General features: G+C 42.5%; 1 protein-coding gene across 1 annotated transcript in view; it reads right to left on the reverse strand.

Annotated features, from left to right (window-relative positions):
- LOC121277823 (cytosolic 5'-nucleotidase 1A-like) overlaps positions 1-12,528 on the reverse strand; it is a 30,548-nt gene extending 18,020 nt beyond the window's left edge. The window contains exons 1-4 of the mRNA XM_041187491.1: positions 12,236-12,528; positions 11,958-12,125; positions 9,623-9,752; positions 3,919-4,041 (exon numbers count right to left, since the gene is read on the reverse strand). Coding sequence (XP_041043425.1) covers positions 3,919-4,041; positions 9,623-9,752; positions 11,958-12,125; positions 12,236-12,391 — 577 coding nt within the window. The 5' untranslated portion in view covers positions 12,392-12,528. The remainder of the gene's footprint in view (positions 1-3,918; positions 4,042-9,622; positions 9,753-11,957; positions 12,126-12,235) is intronic.
- Between the last annotated feature and the right edge of the window lie 2,288 nt (positions 12,529-14,816).

A 14,816-nucleotide genomic window follows, 5' to 3' on the forward strand; every position in this document is an offset into this window, starting at 1 on the left:
TAACTTCTTTAAAAACTTGGCCCAGCTCCATGAAAATTGAGGTGGAGTAGGATGTGCCTATTCCTGCAATGAAGCCGGCCAGATTGGGAGTGCCAGACGCAGGCTTTTGACAGGAACCAGTCCGCATCCTTTAAAGACACTCCTGCAAATCTCACAGACTGGGAATGGAATCGGCAATCCTGGAATTGGGACGCCTTCCTGCCATTTTTAAAGGGCTCCCGAGTCACCCCCCCCCCCAACTCGGTGAAAATCCAGGCCACTTTGTCTGAATTTGTCATATTCCACACTGGCAGAACCCCATGGTTATGGACCACCTCTGATTACAGCTGGTCCTCTACAGACATTGTACAAAAATTGGTCCAATTAGGCATCCCACCTGCTTTGGGATAAGATTCCTGATCCTCCCAGAATGGTTGCTGTCTCCATCAACCTGGCAGATCATTAATTGGAATTTTCTGCCTCTGAGCAGCCCCTGCTCCCTTCAAGTCAATCCCTGGAAACCCCAGTCCCTCTCTATAGTGTCACTTGCAGAGAACTCCGTGACTACGTGAGTGCAGTCGGAATGGGGCGAAAGAGTATGGAACTGAAGGCACTTTGAGCAGACAGGTAGATTGGGAGGATCGGTGGAGAGAGATGGAATGGAGATAGGTGTGGGGCCCAGCATTTCCTGAAGAACTAGGGATAGTAGCAATGTGGCCAGTGGGAGTGGCACTGAGAAAGGGGCAGTCAGTAAAACGAGGACCTTACTGGGAATAAACAGAGAAAGACTATTTCCATTATTGGTGGATGAATGGGGAACTAAGGAATGGAAACAAAGGATTTTCACTGTAAGTAACAAGGAGGAAGAGAGGAGCATAATTCTTGAACTGAGGACTATTAGACTGTGGGATATTCCACATGTGGCTACTGCAGTGGAAAAACTTCATTTCAAAGAGAATGTGATAACATTCAGAAAGGAGAAATATGAAAGATCTGGGTGGAGATGGAGTTAAAGGAGGGAGTGTCAACACGAGATGGCTGAATAGCCTCTTGCTATAATGTAATTTTTATCAGTTTCATTTATTGAGTAAAAAGTGAAGGAATGGTTTAGAAATGTTGATGTCAAGCAGAGTTTAGAAAAACGTGCCCTGTGAAAAGTGCCATAAAAACTGAGCACACTACCCTTTGTGCAAATCTCTCATTTTGGTTCAGGTTGGTCTGTGGTGCCCAGTTTGGATGAGTGAAGTCCAAGTACTGATCAGCTCTAATAACTTTCACCTGGGAGTCTATCGCCTTCACAAGGAACCAGAGTCCAACCCAAAGTTAAAAGAGATGGGGAAGAAATCATGCCTGATAGGGGTTTTCTGGTTTTGGTTTCAGTGTGAATATCAATGCGTTATAGGATTACAGGTAGGATACAGGGGCATTACACCCATGCTATCAGTTACATGTATCAGTGAATTATCGTATGACTGCTGGGGAATCTGAGTGTCACCACTATTGCAATTAGCAATGGGTGCAATTTTGGTGATATATCATTAGTTACTAATGAAGTCAAATTTTCTTCCACCTCTGGTTTTCGCTCTACAAACTGATCCTCCACTATCCGATTCCCCCGTTTCCTATCTTCTGATTCAGCCCCCCAACCTCAGGTCAAGAAACCTGATTTTTCTGCCTTTAGTTTCCTCTCTTTCCCTACTCACAGATGGCTTCACGGTCTTCGAGCTTGTTGCACAACTGCTGCTAACATAAAATCATGAGCAAAAATACTCAATTATGAGCGACCAAACCTCTCTTGTAAGATAAATCTTACAACATTTGTAGAAGTCATGTGATCAGATGTCATGTGATCAGACATCACATGACCAAATGTCATGTGGTCAGAATGTCATATAATGAAAGAGTTCCTCCAACAAGAGTTGATAGTCTTAGGCTGAAAGCTTCTGCTATAATGTATGATCCTAATCGACCTCAGTCTATGCAATTGTTCACCCATTGAATTTTAAAATGCTCCTTCACTCGAACAAACTTGGACACCCAAGAATGTAGTGGTGCTGAGTTGAAAGTGATAGGAAATATGTTAGCTGATGTAATCCCACTATTTGCACATTCTCTCATTTCAGCCATCCATTATTAGAGTCATAGAGGTCCACAGCACAGAAAAAGACCCTTCGGCCCATCGAGTCTGCACAGGTCAAACAAGTACCTAACTATTCTAATCCCATTTAGAAGCACTAGGCCCATAGCCTTGTATGCCATGGCATTGCAAGTGCACATCCAAATACTTCTTAAATATTATGAGGGTATCTGCCTCTACCACCCTTTCAGGCAGAGAGTTCCAGATTCCCACCAGCCTCTGGGTGAAAAAATTCTTCCTCACATCCCCTCTAAACCTCCTGCCCCTTATCTTAAATCTATGCCCCCTGGTTACTGATCCCTCTACTAAGGGGAAAAGTTCCTTCCTGCCTACCCTATCTATGCCCCTCATAATTTTATACACATCAATCATGTCCCCTCTCAATCTCCTCTGCTCCAGGGAAAATAACCCCAGTCTATCCAATCTCTTCTCATAACTAAAACTCCCCAGCCGAAGCAACAGCCTGGTAAATCTCCTCTGCACTCTCTCTAGTGCAATCACATCCTCCAGATAATGCGGTTTCCAGAACTGCACGCAATACTCTAGCTGTGGCCTAACCAGCATTTTATACCATTCCAGCATAACCTCCCTGCTCTTATATTCTGTGCCTCGGCTAATAAAGGCAGGTATCCCATATGCCTTCTTAACCACCTTATCTACCTGTCCCATACCTTAGGGACTGGTGGACATACACATCAAGGTCCCTCTGTCCTTGGTACTTCCCAGGGTCCTACCATTCATCGTGTATTCCAGTGCCTTGTTTGTCCTGCCCAAGTGCATCACCTCACACTTTTCCGGATTAAATTCCATTTGCCACTGATCAGCTCATCTGACTGGCCCGTCTATATCCTCCTGTAATCTAAGGCTATCCTCCTCACTATTAACCACCCCACCAATTTTCGTGTCATCCGCGAACTTACTGATCAACTCTCCTACATTCAAGTCTAAATCGTTTATATATACCACAAACAGCAAGGGATCCAATACCGATCCCTGTGGAACCCCACTGGACACAGGCATCCAGTCACAATAACACTCCTCGACCATCACCCTCTGCTTCTTGCCACTCAGCCAATTCTGGATCCAATTTGCCAAATTGCCTTGGATCCCATGGGCTCTTACCTTTGTTATCAGTCTCCCATGCGGGACCTTATCAAAAGCCTTGCTGAAGTCTAAGTATCTGTCCAACTTTTGGACAGATGTAATCTATACCCTGATTGCTTCCGTCAGAAAACTCTGGAAGAGCAGGGATAGCAGTTAGAAGATGGCAGAACAGCTGCCAAAAGAATTCTCTAATCCACTAAATTTACAAACAGGAGATGTAACTTCCAGTGGAGAATCCTGACCAATAATTTCATTACTAATTTAAGTTTAGAGACTTTAAGAACATAATAAAATTTCCAAATCAGTACTCATTTTTGTTTTTAAAAAGACAGAATGTCCAATTTGCTACGTAAATAAAACTCCTAAACTAAAAGTAGACAAAAGTGTATTCCATATTATTTTGAAATAATTCGCTCAGTGTCATCATGTGAATAGATCAGAAGACATTTCAATAGTAAGCTAAACACTTTCAGCAAATAATATGTACAATGCAGCAACTACTCGCAATTCAAAACTATTAAGTATAACAAGATAAATTAATTCCTTACAGAAGCTCTTTTGCTAACATTACACCCACACTACATGAACCAAGTGGCTTAACTTCTGTGGCTATGTTGATTAAGGGTTTGAATGTGGTTTCTTACTCATACACATCACAGCATTTTGTTCAGTTGTATGTTGGTTAGTTGAATCCATACCTGCTTCAATTGCTTCCCCTACTTTCTCAGAATCTGATGAAAGGTATAAATTGGTGAGGTACGCTTTCAGATATCCAATTGGGCTTTTTCCACCTGTCATACAAAATCTTTCAATTGACAGATCTGTTTGAAAAAAGAATAAAGGGAATATTGTTTTTAAGATGCGGCTGTTTTTAGGTGGTTTGCTGAAATTATTTTTCAATCTACAAACATGTATCTATGCAATCATCTTTTTCATAATATATAGATATAAATACATATATATAAAATGTGTGCTTAATTGCATTCAATTCCAAACCCAATTCCACCAAATGAATTTTGATATCTGTACGAATAACGGCATGCAGACAATGCAAATAAGTACTTGTTCTGTGTTGAAACCTTGGCAAATCTATACTGCACGCAGGTCAATCTTCAGTATCATTTAGGTATGTGCACTGTATATCAATGTGTCATTCCACCCTACCCCTCCACACACACACCTTGAGGTGACAAATCAACCCAGGTTGAACTGTAACAGGCTAATTGCGCAATTTATCATTAAGTCATGCTGCATTCAAGTTCTGCAATGCCAAGTATAGGTTTGTCTGGCTCCACTCAGAACTCTAACCTGTGATTGAGAGAATGTGTACAATGCTCATGCAATGGGAGGTCAAGACTCCTACGCCAGATACAGGGAAGAAATAACTGGAACAGCATTCTCTCAGAAGCTGCATGGCTATGAAGCAAGTATTTGGGTTTTTTTTTTCTCTTTATTTCATATTTGCTGTTGGCGTTTCAAGTGGGAACAGGAACGTGACCTGATGACACAGTAAAACATTAGTTACACTTGTACCTGTGAACCTCCGACCCGAATTTTAACTGCCTCCACCAGGGGGAAACTGGGTAGGGAACAGTTAGCATAAGACAGGTCACTTATAAGTGGAATATATATTTGCACATATCATCAAGACATAATCAGTAATTTTAGCCTGAGCAGGAGGCTAGTCAGACTGCTCAGTCAGACAAACCTGCTGGGCGATGGATCCTGGCCAGAAAAGGCCTATAAAGTATGTTTTAAAGGTATTGTTCTATGGGGCAGGAGTAAGCCTCCCTTGCACTGGACTATCCCCTCCTCTGCCTTCCAACCTCTGTCAACAGTGTTCACTCCACTTTTCCAATCTCCACCGACAGCTCTCCCTGCAACCTGGCCCATCAACCCTCCTCCTGGCTGCAGCTTCCGGCTTTTAAAATGGCTAGGGCCTCCATATCCCCGGCCTTGTGGGTTCCCAGCTGCCAACGAGCACTCCTGCATTGTCTGAAAACCAAGACCTCAAGTTCTCCACTCTGACCAAAAGAAAGAGGAAGAAACTAGAAGAGAAAAGGAACAGACCCAGACTTGGGTAACCGTGTCCCATGATTGCTTAGGTTGAAATGGGAGGGATCTGTTTCTGTCATTTTCACAACAACATTTCAATGCAAATTTTCAATTAACTTATTATTTTTCAAAACTTTGCTTCTCCTTTATAAAAGTGTATATATGGATCATCTATTCATTGCAATGCACAAAATATGCTGCATATGCATATTTGTCACCCATAATGAAGACATATCTACCTATCTACAAACTAGAGTTAATGGCACAGTGGCATACAGTCAAGAGGAACTGTCCCTGGGAGTCCTCAACATGGATTGGGACCTCATGCAGTCCCGAGACATCAGGAAAAACATGGACAAGGAAACCTCCTGCTGATTACCATCTACCCCACTCCATCAGCTGATGGATCAGTGCTCTTCCATGTTGAACACCACTTGGAAGAAGCACTGAGGGTGGAATGGGCACAGAATGCACTCTGGGTAGGGGACTCCAATCTCCATCACCAAGAGTGGCTCAGGATCACCACTGCTGACAGAGCTGGCCGAGACCAGAAGGGCTTTACTGCCAGACTGGACCTGTGGCAGCTGACCGGGGAACCAACAAGAGGGGAAAACCCTATTAGATATTGCCTTCACCGATCTACCTGTCGCAGAAGCATCTGCACACACCAGCAACGGCAGGAGTGACAGGTGCACAATCCTTATGGAGAGGTCCCGACTTCACTCTGAGTGTACCATCCTTCTTGGTACACTACTACCATGCTAAATGGAATAGACTCAGAAGAAATCTAGCGGCTCAAAAACAGCCATCCATGAGGCACTGTGAATTATATTCAACCACTATCTGTAGCCTCACAGCCTGGCATAGCCTTCACTATAGCACTACCATCAAGCCAGAGATCAACCCATGAATCACAAAAGGTTTGAATGCAGGTACAGCAGGTAATTAGGAAAACTAATAGAATGTTATCATTTATTGTGAGGGAAATTGAATACAAAAGCAGGGAGGTTATGCTTCAGTTGTACAGGGCACTGGTGAGACCACATCTGCAGTATTGTGTACAGTATTGGTCTCCTTACTTAAAGAAAGATGAAAATGCATTAGAAGCAGTTCAGAGAAGACTGGACTAATACCAGGAATGGGCAGGTTGTCTTATGAGGAAAGGCTGGACAGTTTAGGCTTGTATCCACTGGAATTTAGAATAGTAAGAGATGACTTAGTTGAAATCTTTAAGATCCTGAGGGTCTTTACAGGGTGGATGGGGAAAGGATGTTTCCTCTTGTGGGAGGATCTAGAACTAAGGGTCACTGTTTAAAAATAAGGCATCGCTCATTTAAGAGAGAGATGAAAATAATGTTTTTCTCTCAGAGCGTAGTGAGTCTTTGGAACTCTCTTCCTCAAAAAGCAGCGGAAGCAGTCTTTGAATATTTTTAAGGCACAGCTAGATAGATTCTTGACAAGGGGGTGAAAGGTCATTGGGGTGGGCAGGAATGTGAGGTTGAGGTTACATTCAGAAGAGCCATGAACTTATTGAATGGCAGAGAAGGCTCAAGGGGCGAAGCGGCCTGCTCCTGCTCCTAATTCATTAGTTCGTAACCCTGATTCAATGGGCAATGTAGGAGAACATGCTAGGAGCAGTATAGGCATACCTAAAAATGAGGTGCCAACATGGTGAAACTACAATACAGGATATATGCATGCTAAACAGTGGAAGCAGCATGCAATAGACAGAGCTGAGTGATCCCACAACCAACCAATCAGATTAAAGCTCTGCAGAACTGCTACATCCAGTCTTGAACACATCCGGACAATTAAGCAACTAACCAGAGGAGGAGGCTCAACAAACATTGCCATCCTCAATAACGGCAGAGCTCAGCACATCAGTGCAAAAGGTCAAGGCTGAAGCATGGAGCTATTTTCATCCAGAAGCACCTGGATGAGCACTTGCACTTGGCACGTCAAAACATTCAAGGCGATGGGTCAAGTGCTGGTAAATGAGATTAGGTAGGTAGGTAGGTAGGTCAGGTGTTTCTCACGTGTCGGTGCAGACTCAATGGGCCGAAGGGCCTCTCTTCTGCGCTGTGTGATTTTTGTGATAAGGTTACAGATTTGTGGTCATACGTAATTATGCAGCTGCTGGTCCTCAGCGCCGCTTGGATGTGTAGATTGAGCTGCTGCATCTGTTCGAAATCCATCCCATTTATCACGCTGGTGTTGCCAGAAAACACAACGGGGGCTATCCTCAATGTGAAGCCGGGACTTTGTCTTCACAAGGACCGTGCAGTGGTCACTCCTACCGCTACTATCATGGGCGGGTGCATCTGTGACAGGTAGGTTAGTGAGGACGAGATCAAGTATGTTTTTCCCTCTTGCTGGTTCCCTCACCAACTGCCACAGAACCCAGTGTAGCAGCTATGTCCTTTAAGACTTGGCCAGCTGTGTCAGTAATGGTGCTACCGAGGGCACTTTTGGTGATGGGCACTAAAGTCTCCCACCCAGAGTACATTCTGTGCTTTTGCCACCCTTAGTGCTTTCTCCCAGTGCTCAACATGGAGGAGCGCTGATTCATCAGCTGGGGGGGGGGGCTACTTGTTGGTACTTGCCCATGTTTGACCTGATGTCATGAGACTTCATAGAGTCCAGAGTCGATGTTGAGGACTCCCAAGGCAACTCTCTCCCGGCACTGTGCCGCCAACTCTGCTGGGTCTGTCCTGCTGGTGGTACAGGACATACCCAGGGATGGTGATGGTGGTGTCTGGGACATTATCTGTACGGTGTGATTCCGTGAGCATGACTACGTCAGGCTGTTGCTTGACTGGCCTGTGGGACAGCTCTTCCAGTTTTGGCACGAATCCCCTGGTGTTAGTAAGAAGGGTAGACAGAGCTGGGTGTGCCGTTGTTGTTTCTGTCCCTAGGTCAATGCCGGTGATCTGTCTGGTTTCATTCCTTTTAGACTTTGTAGTGGATTAATACGACAGATTGTCTTGCTAGGCCATTTCAAGGCGCATTTAAGAGTCAACCACATTGCTGTGGGTCTGGAATCACATGCAGATCAGACCAGGTAACGATGGCAGATTTCTGACATTAGTGAACCAGATGGGTTTTTAATAACAATTGACAATGGATTCGTGGTCACCATTAGACTAGATTTTAATTCCAGATTTTATTAATTGAATTTAAATTCCACCAGCTGCTGTGGTGAGATTTGAACCCAAGTCCCTAGCCTGGGCCTCTGGATCACTGGTCCAGTGAAATTACCACCATGCCACCACCTCCCACTTATGCTAATTAGCTTTCCAATCTCTCTCTCCTCTTTGCTGAGGAATCTCTCAGGCTGTGTGTCTTGTCTGTTTTCCTTTCTATTGCAATTACTTGTTATCACTAAGGGATTTTCCTTTATTTACCCTCCCCTTCCTTGAGTTGGGCTCACTAGAGCGCCTAGCATAAGGCAGTCATCACAAACTGCACCATTGGAGTTGAAACATGCACAAGCAATGGTGTCCACTCTGCTCTGAATGCACCAAAAGCAGCTTAGCACAAATTAATGTGTTCACTTAATTTCCTTTAAGATGTGTTTCAGTAGAATTAACTTTGTTGCAATACTGCGATTGCATCCGTAACATTTTTTTTCCATGGATTTTACAAGTGCACCGAGTGGTTATGGTCTAGATCATGTGATTAAAGCTACATATGTTTAATAGCTGAATGCATAACACTTAAGTTGGCAATCTTTGAATTCCTATAAATTTGCCTATGTTATGTCAATGGCCATTTTAACCAAAATGACCTCATAACCTTATGAAAAAAATCAAAATGTCCAGCTGAGAGTGTGTATGTGTGTGTGTGTGTGTGTGTGTGTGTGTGTGTGTGTGTGTGTGTGTGTGTGTGTGTGTGTGTGTTTTAAATTCCTCTTCAAACATCTGGCCTTTTGAGTGGTTGAAAACTCCGCTTTTAAAAATCAATGCATAATTACATACTAAGTAAATGTATAGTGACCTAACCCAGAAAATGGTAACTTTTAACTTAAAATCATCTGTCTTTGAGTTTTAAGCAACTTGTTTTATGGGTCTGTAGTACAGTTGGGCACTTTCATTTCATCAGAAGAATGTACTGGCAAGATCAAGTAAATCATGCAAAAGTAAAAAGTTCCAGTCAGCTGTCCATGGAAGCAAAAATTTCCAATATACAGATGCAGACTATCCACCTCTTCTAGCTGAATGAGGAGACACAACATCAGTGGAAAGAGCCTACAGTGTGTTTGGGGAAGGCAGCAGAGGAATCATAAACTTAAAATAAAATTCAATGTGCATCAATACAGGTAAACATACAGAGATCCTATCAACATACCATAATGATTGATGCTGTTTATCAGCCTCACTCCGACCTGAGCATGGTTGTTTGTCATCAAAACTACATCAAATATTTCATCACTCTCTGGGTAAAGTTCACGTAGGCGTGCATTTACAGTTTCCAGTGCCTGGAAGAAATAAATTCATTATATTCCAAAAGAAGACAATTCACCTTTTTACATGTACAAGTAATGATTCAACCTTCAAAGTATTGAAAGGTGTTTTGAACTTTTAAAATTCAAGCTGTTCATGAAAATCCATTAATCAAAGACATTCTAGCTCAAAGAGGCCATTTGGAAGATTATGCCTCAGCTTCTGCTAACTTGCCAATTGTCCTTTCCACAACTACCCTTTTATATTGTTCCTCTTTAAACGTCTTTCTAATTCTCTTTTAAATAATGTTATTCTTCATATTGTGTACCTGCCTTCAGGATAGGACACATTAACTGCATCCCAGTAAAAGCAGAAAATCTGAGAGGGCAGAGCAGGAGCAGGTGGAGGAAAAGAGAACTTAAAATGATCACTATCACTAGAGAAGAGTACTGGACAAACTAATGGGACTAAAGGCTGAAAAATTTCCTGGGCCTGATGACCTGCACCCTAGGGTCTTAAAGGAAGTGACTGCAGAGATAATGGATGTTTTGGTTGTAATCTTCCAAAATTCACTAGATTCTGGTGGAAAAGTCCCAGTGGATTGGAAAACTGCAAATGTAACACTTCTATTCCAGAGAGGAGGGCGACAAAAAGCAGTAAACTACAAACTAGTTAGCTAAACATTTGACATTGGGATAATGCTGGAACCCATTACTAAGAAAGTAGCAGGACATTTCCAAAAAATAAATTCAAGTCGAGTCAACCAGGTTTTATGAAAGGGAAATTGCATTTGACAAATTTATTTAGAGTTCCTTGAGGATGTAACAACAGGACAGATCCTTGAGGATGTAACGAGCATGATGGATAAAGGGGAACCAGTTGTAGTGTTTTTGGATTTCCAAAAGACATTCAATAATGTGTCACATAAAAGGTTACTGCACAAGATAAGAGCTTGCAGTGTTAAGGGTAATATACTAACATGCATAGAGGATTGGCAAACTAACAGGAAACAGAGCATCAGGAAAATAAAGTCATTTTCAGGTTAACAAACTAACTAGTGGAGTGTCACAGAGGTCAGTACTGGGGCCTCAACTATTTGCAATCTATATTAGTGGCTTGGACGATGCAACCAAGTGTAATGTAGTCAAGTTTACTGGTGATAAAAAAGATAGATAGGAAAGCAAGCTGTGAGGAGGACACAGAGTTCACAAAGGGATAATAGATAGTTTGAGAGAGTGGCAAAAATTTGACAGATGGATTATAATGTGGGAAAGTAAGAGGTTATCTATATTGATAGGAAGAAGAGAAAAGCAAAATATTTAATTACTTAAATGGAGAGAGACTACAGAATGTTGCAATGCAGGGAGATTTGGATGTTCCTCTATGTGAAACATAAAATGTTAGCATGCAGGTACGGCAAGTAATTAGGAAGGCAAATGGAATGTTAGCTTGAAGTGCAAGGGAAATGGAATATAATAGGAAAGTCTTGCAACAACTCCACAGGCTGTTGGTGAGTCCACACCTGTACTGTGTATAGCTTTGATCTCCTTACTTAAGGCAAGTTTCAAGATGTTATGAAATAGAAGTTGAGAAATGTATGGAACAAAATATTAGTAATATTCCTGGAATAGATTTTGAAATACTTTCCTGGGTTAAAGTTTTTGGAAAATTTCAGCATATGCAGAGAAACAAGCCACATCCTATTCTGGTTGAATTCCATTAAAAGACTTGAGTGTTCAAAATAACTACTGTTATTTTTTTCTACAAGTTACCCACAGGAAGCCTACATTTTCTCCACAAACCATTCCAGCCTTTCCTTGGAATCAACAGTGCCTCTCGCATGCCTCTTAGGGCCTCACAAAATCAAATCCATCACAAGATCTATGTGGTTTTATGCTGGCATGGGTCGAGGCTACTGAAGCAGTAGGCAGCACGGCCTACAATTCACACCACTGTCCTTTGCCACATCTGAAGGTCCACTTTAGTATCCACCAGGCATCCTTGGAGAGAACGATCGCAGAAACCATCTACTCTGCCTTCATTTGTGTCAAGTTAAACTGCATGTGTAGCTAGGGCAGGTAGCACAGTTTGTCGCAACAAGTCTACATTGAAAGTATAATTTTCAGAGTTGCAGTATAAAATAAATATTACCATGATCAAAGCATGACAATGGTGGTTTGTATCTGAATATATAGATGAAAGAGAGTGAGTAACCATTAATGCTTAGAAATCTGCTCTACCTTCACCAATGGGAAAGCCGGCCCTTTCTTCAGCGGCTCCTCTTCGTGTTCCTGTTGATGCTTCACGTAACTTTCCAGCCCGCTCTGCTCGTATATTTTTCTTTCTTCCACCATGTTAAAGAGGCAGCGCGAAGACACGGCGATCGTGATGGCATCCTGAGATTTAGGCTAGCAAAAAAAGGAATGCCAAGTACGCGAATTATATCCTTGTTAAAAAGGGGCGGGCAGTCGAATGCTCTTGATAGGCCTTTTTTTTTTTCAGTTCATTTCATACTCACGGTCCGTGGCTTCTTTGTGGACGATAGCTTTTCAAATTCCTTCTGTGCGTCTTTCCAGTCGGGTTGTCCATCACCAGGGCCTCCTACGTCCTGCTGCTGGCCTTGAGTCAGGGCACTGGAAGCTTTCTCCTGCTCTTTGACTTTTTCCTCACTCATATTTGAAGCAATTAAGAGCTGAGAACTCGGCGAGCTGGATGAAGGAAACTCAGCGCCTGTAATTGCAATAGGGAAGTGTCAATGCTGCTCCTGGGCGTTCCTGCACCCGTGATGCTCTGTGTGTGAGGCGTGTCATTTCAGCCTAGACACTGTGAGGCACAGGGAGGCTGAGCAGGATGGAGGGAGGAACATTCAATCGGCTCCTATGGGGAATTCCAAGTAGGCGGAACTCATACGTTGAAAGCCTGATGAACTTTCTTCAAGGCAACCCATCAACTTAATCTTCCCTTGCAGCGTCTTTGCAGTAATCTGGTGAATTTGGGGATGTATGTTTTTTTTTATTCCCATATTTCTCTTTTTTTTTTAATGTGATGTGGCCCTCGGTTCTTTCAGGAAAGCACAGAGGGATACAGTGCAATCCCCATAAAAATTTAAAGATCAAACACACAAATGCTGAATAAAAACAGAAAATGCTGGAAATAATAGGGAACAGAGCCAAATTAAGTTAAAGGAATTAAGATAGTCATATTCTATACAAGAATAGCTTTCATACGAACATACAAATTAGGAGCAGGAGTAGGCAAACCTTGCAGGTCAGTGATTCCTGGAAGTGGGGTGTAAAATGGGCATTAGACCTCCAAACTGCCTCATTTCAGCCAGGTAGGTTAGGTTGGAATTAGGGCTTCAGCGTCACAACTCCAGATGCCTCAAATTTCCATGTAGTTAGTTGCACTGCTTTCCTGCCTTAAGAAGAGTTGTGCCGGCTTGAATGCAGTCAGGAGGGGTATTGGCATGAGAATTCCCTATGTCCTATTCGCATTTTCATTGGATTGATGGTGCAGAACGCATGAAACACGAGAATAAAACATTATGTTCCTGTATTACAGCAGTGACGGGACTTCAACAGTATTTCAGTGCCTCTATTGCACTTTGGAATGTTCTGAGGACATGTACTATATGAATGCAAGCCTTCCTTTAAAATACTGGGATGTAGGGAGATTCTTGATAAACAAGGGGTGAAAGGTTATTGGGGGTAGGTGGGAGGTTACAGTCAGATCAACCGTGATCTTATTGAATGGTGGAGCAGGCTCAAAGGGCCGAGTGGCCTACTCCTGTTCCTAATTTGTATGTTCGTATAGTTCCTTTAACTTAATTTGGCTCTGTTCCCTATGAAAGTAGAATGTTGAATTCATAGGATTTTCTTAGTAGTTTTACAAAGGTTTAACATTTTATTTTTAAACCAGGGACAGCCATTGCACTATGAGTGCAGGGCCAAGGTCGCACCATGTCCCTCTCCCTCCACAGTGAATTATCATCTCAGCCAGGCTGTTCCATGAGATTCTTCTCTAGAGTACACCATCACTGTGTTGAAATCAAGATTCATCACACTGACTCCAAACAAACCTATTCTTTGCTAGAACTCCTTGGGGGTGAAATTGGCCTTGAGTGTTAATGTGAAGCGGATGTTCATCTTATACCCAACCCAATTTCCTTTTCCATTGACAACAAATGTCACCCCCTTTAACATTGTTCTTACAAATCCAAGCTTGGTACTACCTACTTACAACTTTCTGATTCCCTTGTGTTCCCTTTTGTTCCTTTCAACCCTGTACCATTATGGACCTTCGCTCTTTTTGGTTCCTCAACTTACAAATGAAACAACTTATCAGGTGCACCCTTATAGCCCGCTTAAGATAAAAATGAGTAAAAAGCAGACTGACCTCTCTATATCTATTATGTTTGAATCCTTCAATCAGGTTTCCGCTGTGCACAATACCAAAAAAGCTATTTCCAAAGTCATGAATGACATCCTTTATGACTGACAAAAGTAAACTTTCCCTCCTCATCTTTCTCAATCTGTCTACAGCCTTGGACATAGTTGACCACACCATGCTATTCCAAAGCCTCTCCACTGTCGTCCAGCTGGGTGGGACTGCTCTTAACTGGTTCCTTTCATATCTAGCTAATCATAGCCAGAGAATCATATTCATTAGCTTCTCTTCCTGCCAGCAAACTGGGGGGAGCATCAGATAGGTAAGGAGCAGTGCCTGGCACAGTGAGCTGATTGGTAGTTAGCTTGACTGCATGTTTCATGAATGTTTTTGGACTACTTTTCATGAGTGCCCAACACAAGAGCAGCTGATACATACAAGCAAACAAAAGGGGCAGGGCCCAGGACAATTCATCAGAAATGGACCTGCGAAAGCTCCTGGATGAAATTTGTTACAAACAATGTATAGCTTCAAGTTTAGGTTTAACTTATATCTTTGTATTCAGGTGTTAGGAGAGGTGAAACCTGGTTTTAGTTTTATTTAGCGGTTTTGTGAGCTGGGTGCCCAGAACTCTGGGGCCCAGTTTGCATACATTCAATTTTAATGAGGCTTTACAACTCTAAAAGTGAAGAGATGGGTTACCAAGGGATTAG

The sequence above is a fragment of the Carcharodon carcharias genome, chromosome 5 (assembly GCF_017639515.1).
Source record: "Carcharodon carcharias isolate sCarCar2 chromosome 5, sCarCar2.pri, whole genome shotgun sequence".
In the NCBI taxonomy this organism is placed as follows: domain Eukaryota; kingdom Metazoa; phylum Chordata; class Chondrichthyes; order Lamniformes; family Lamnidae; genus Carcharodon; species Carcharodon carcharias.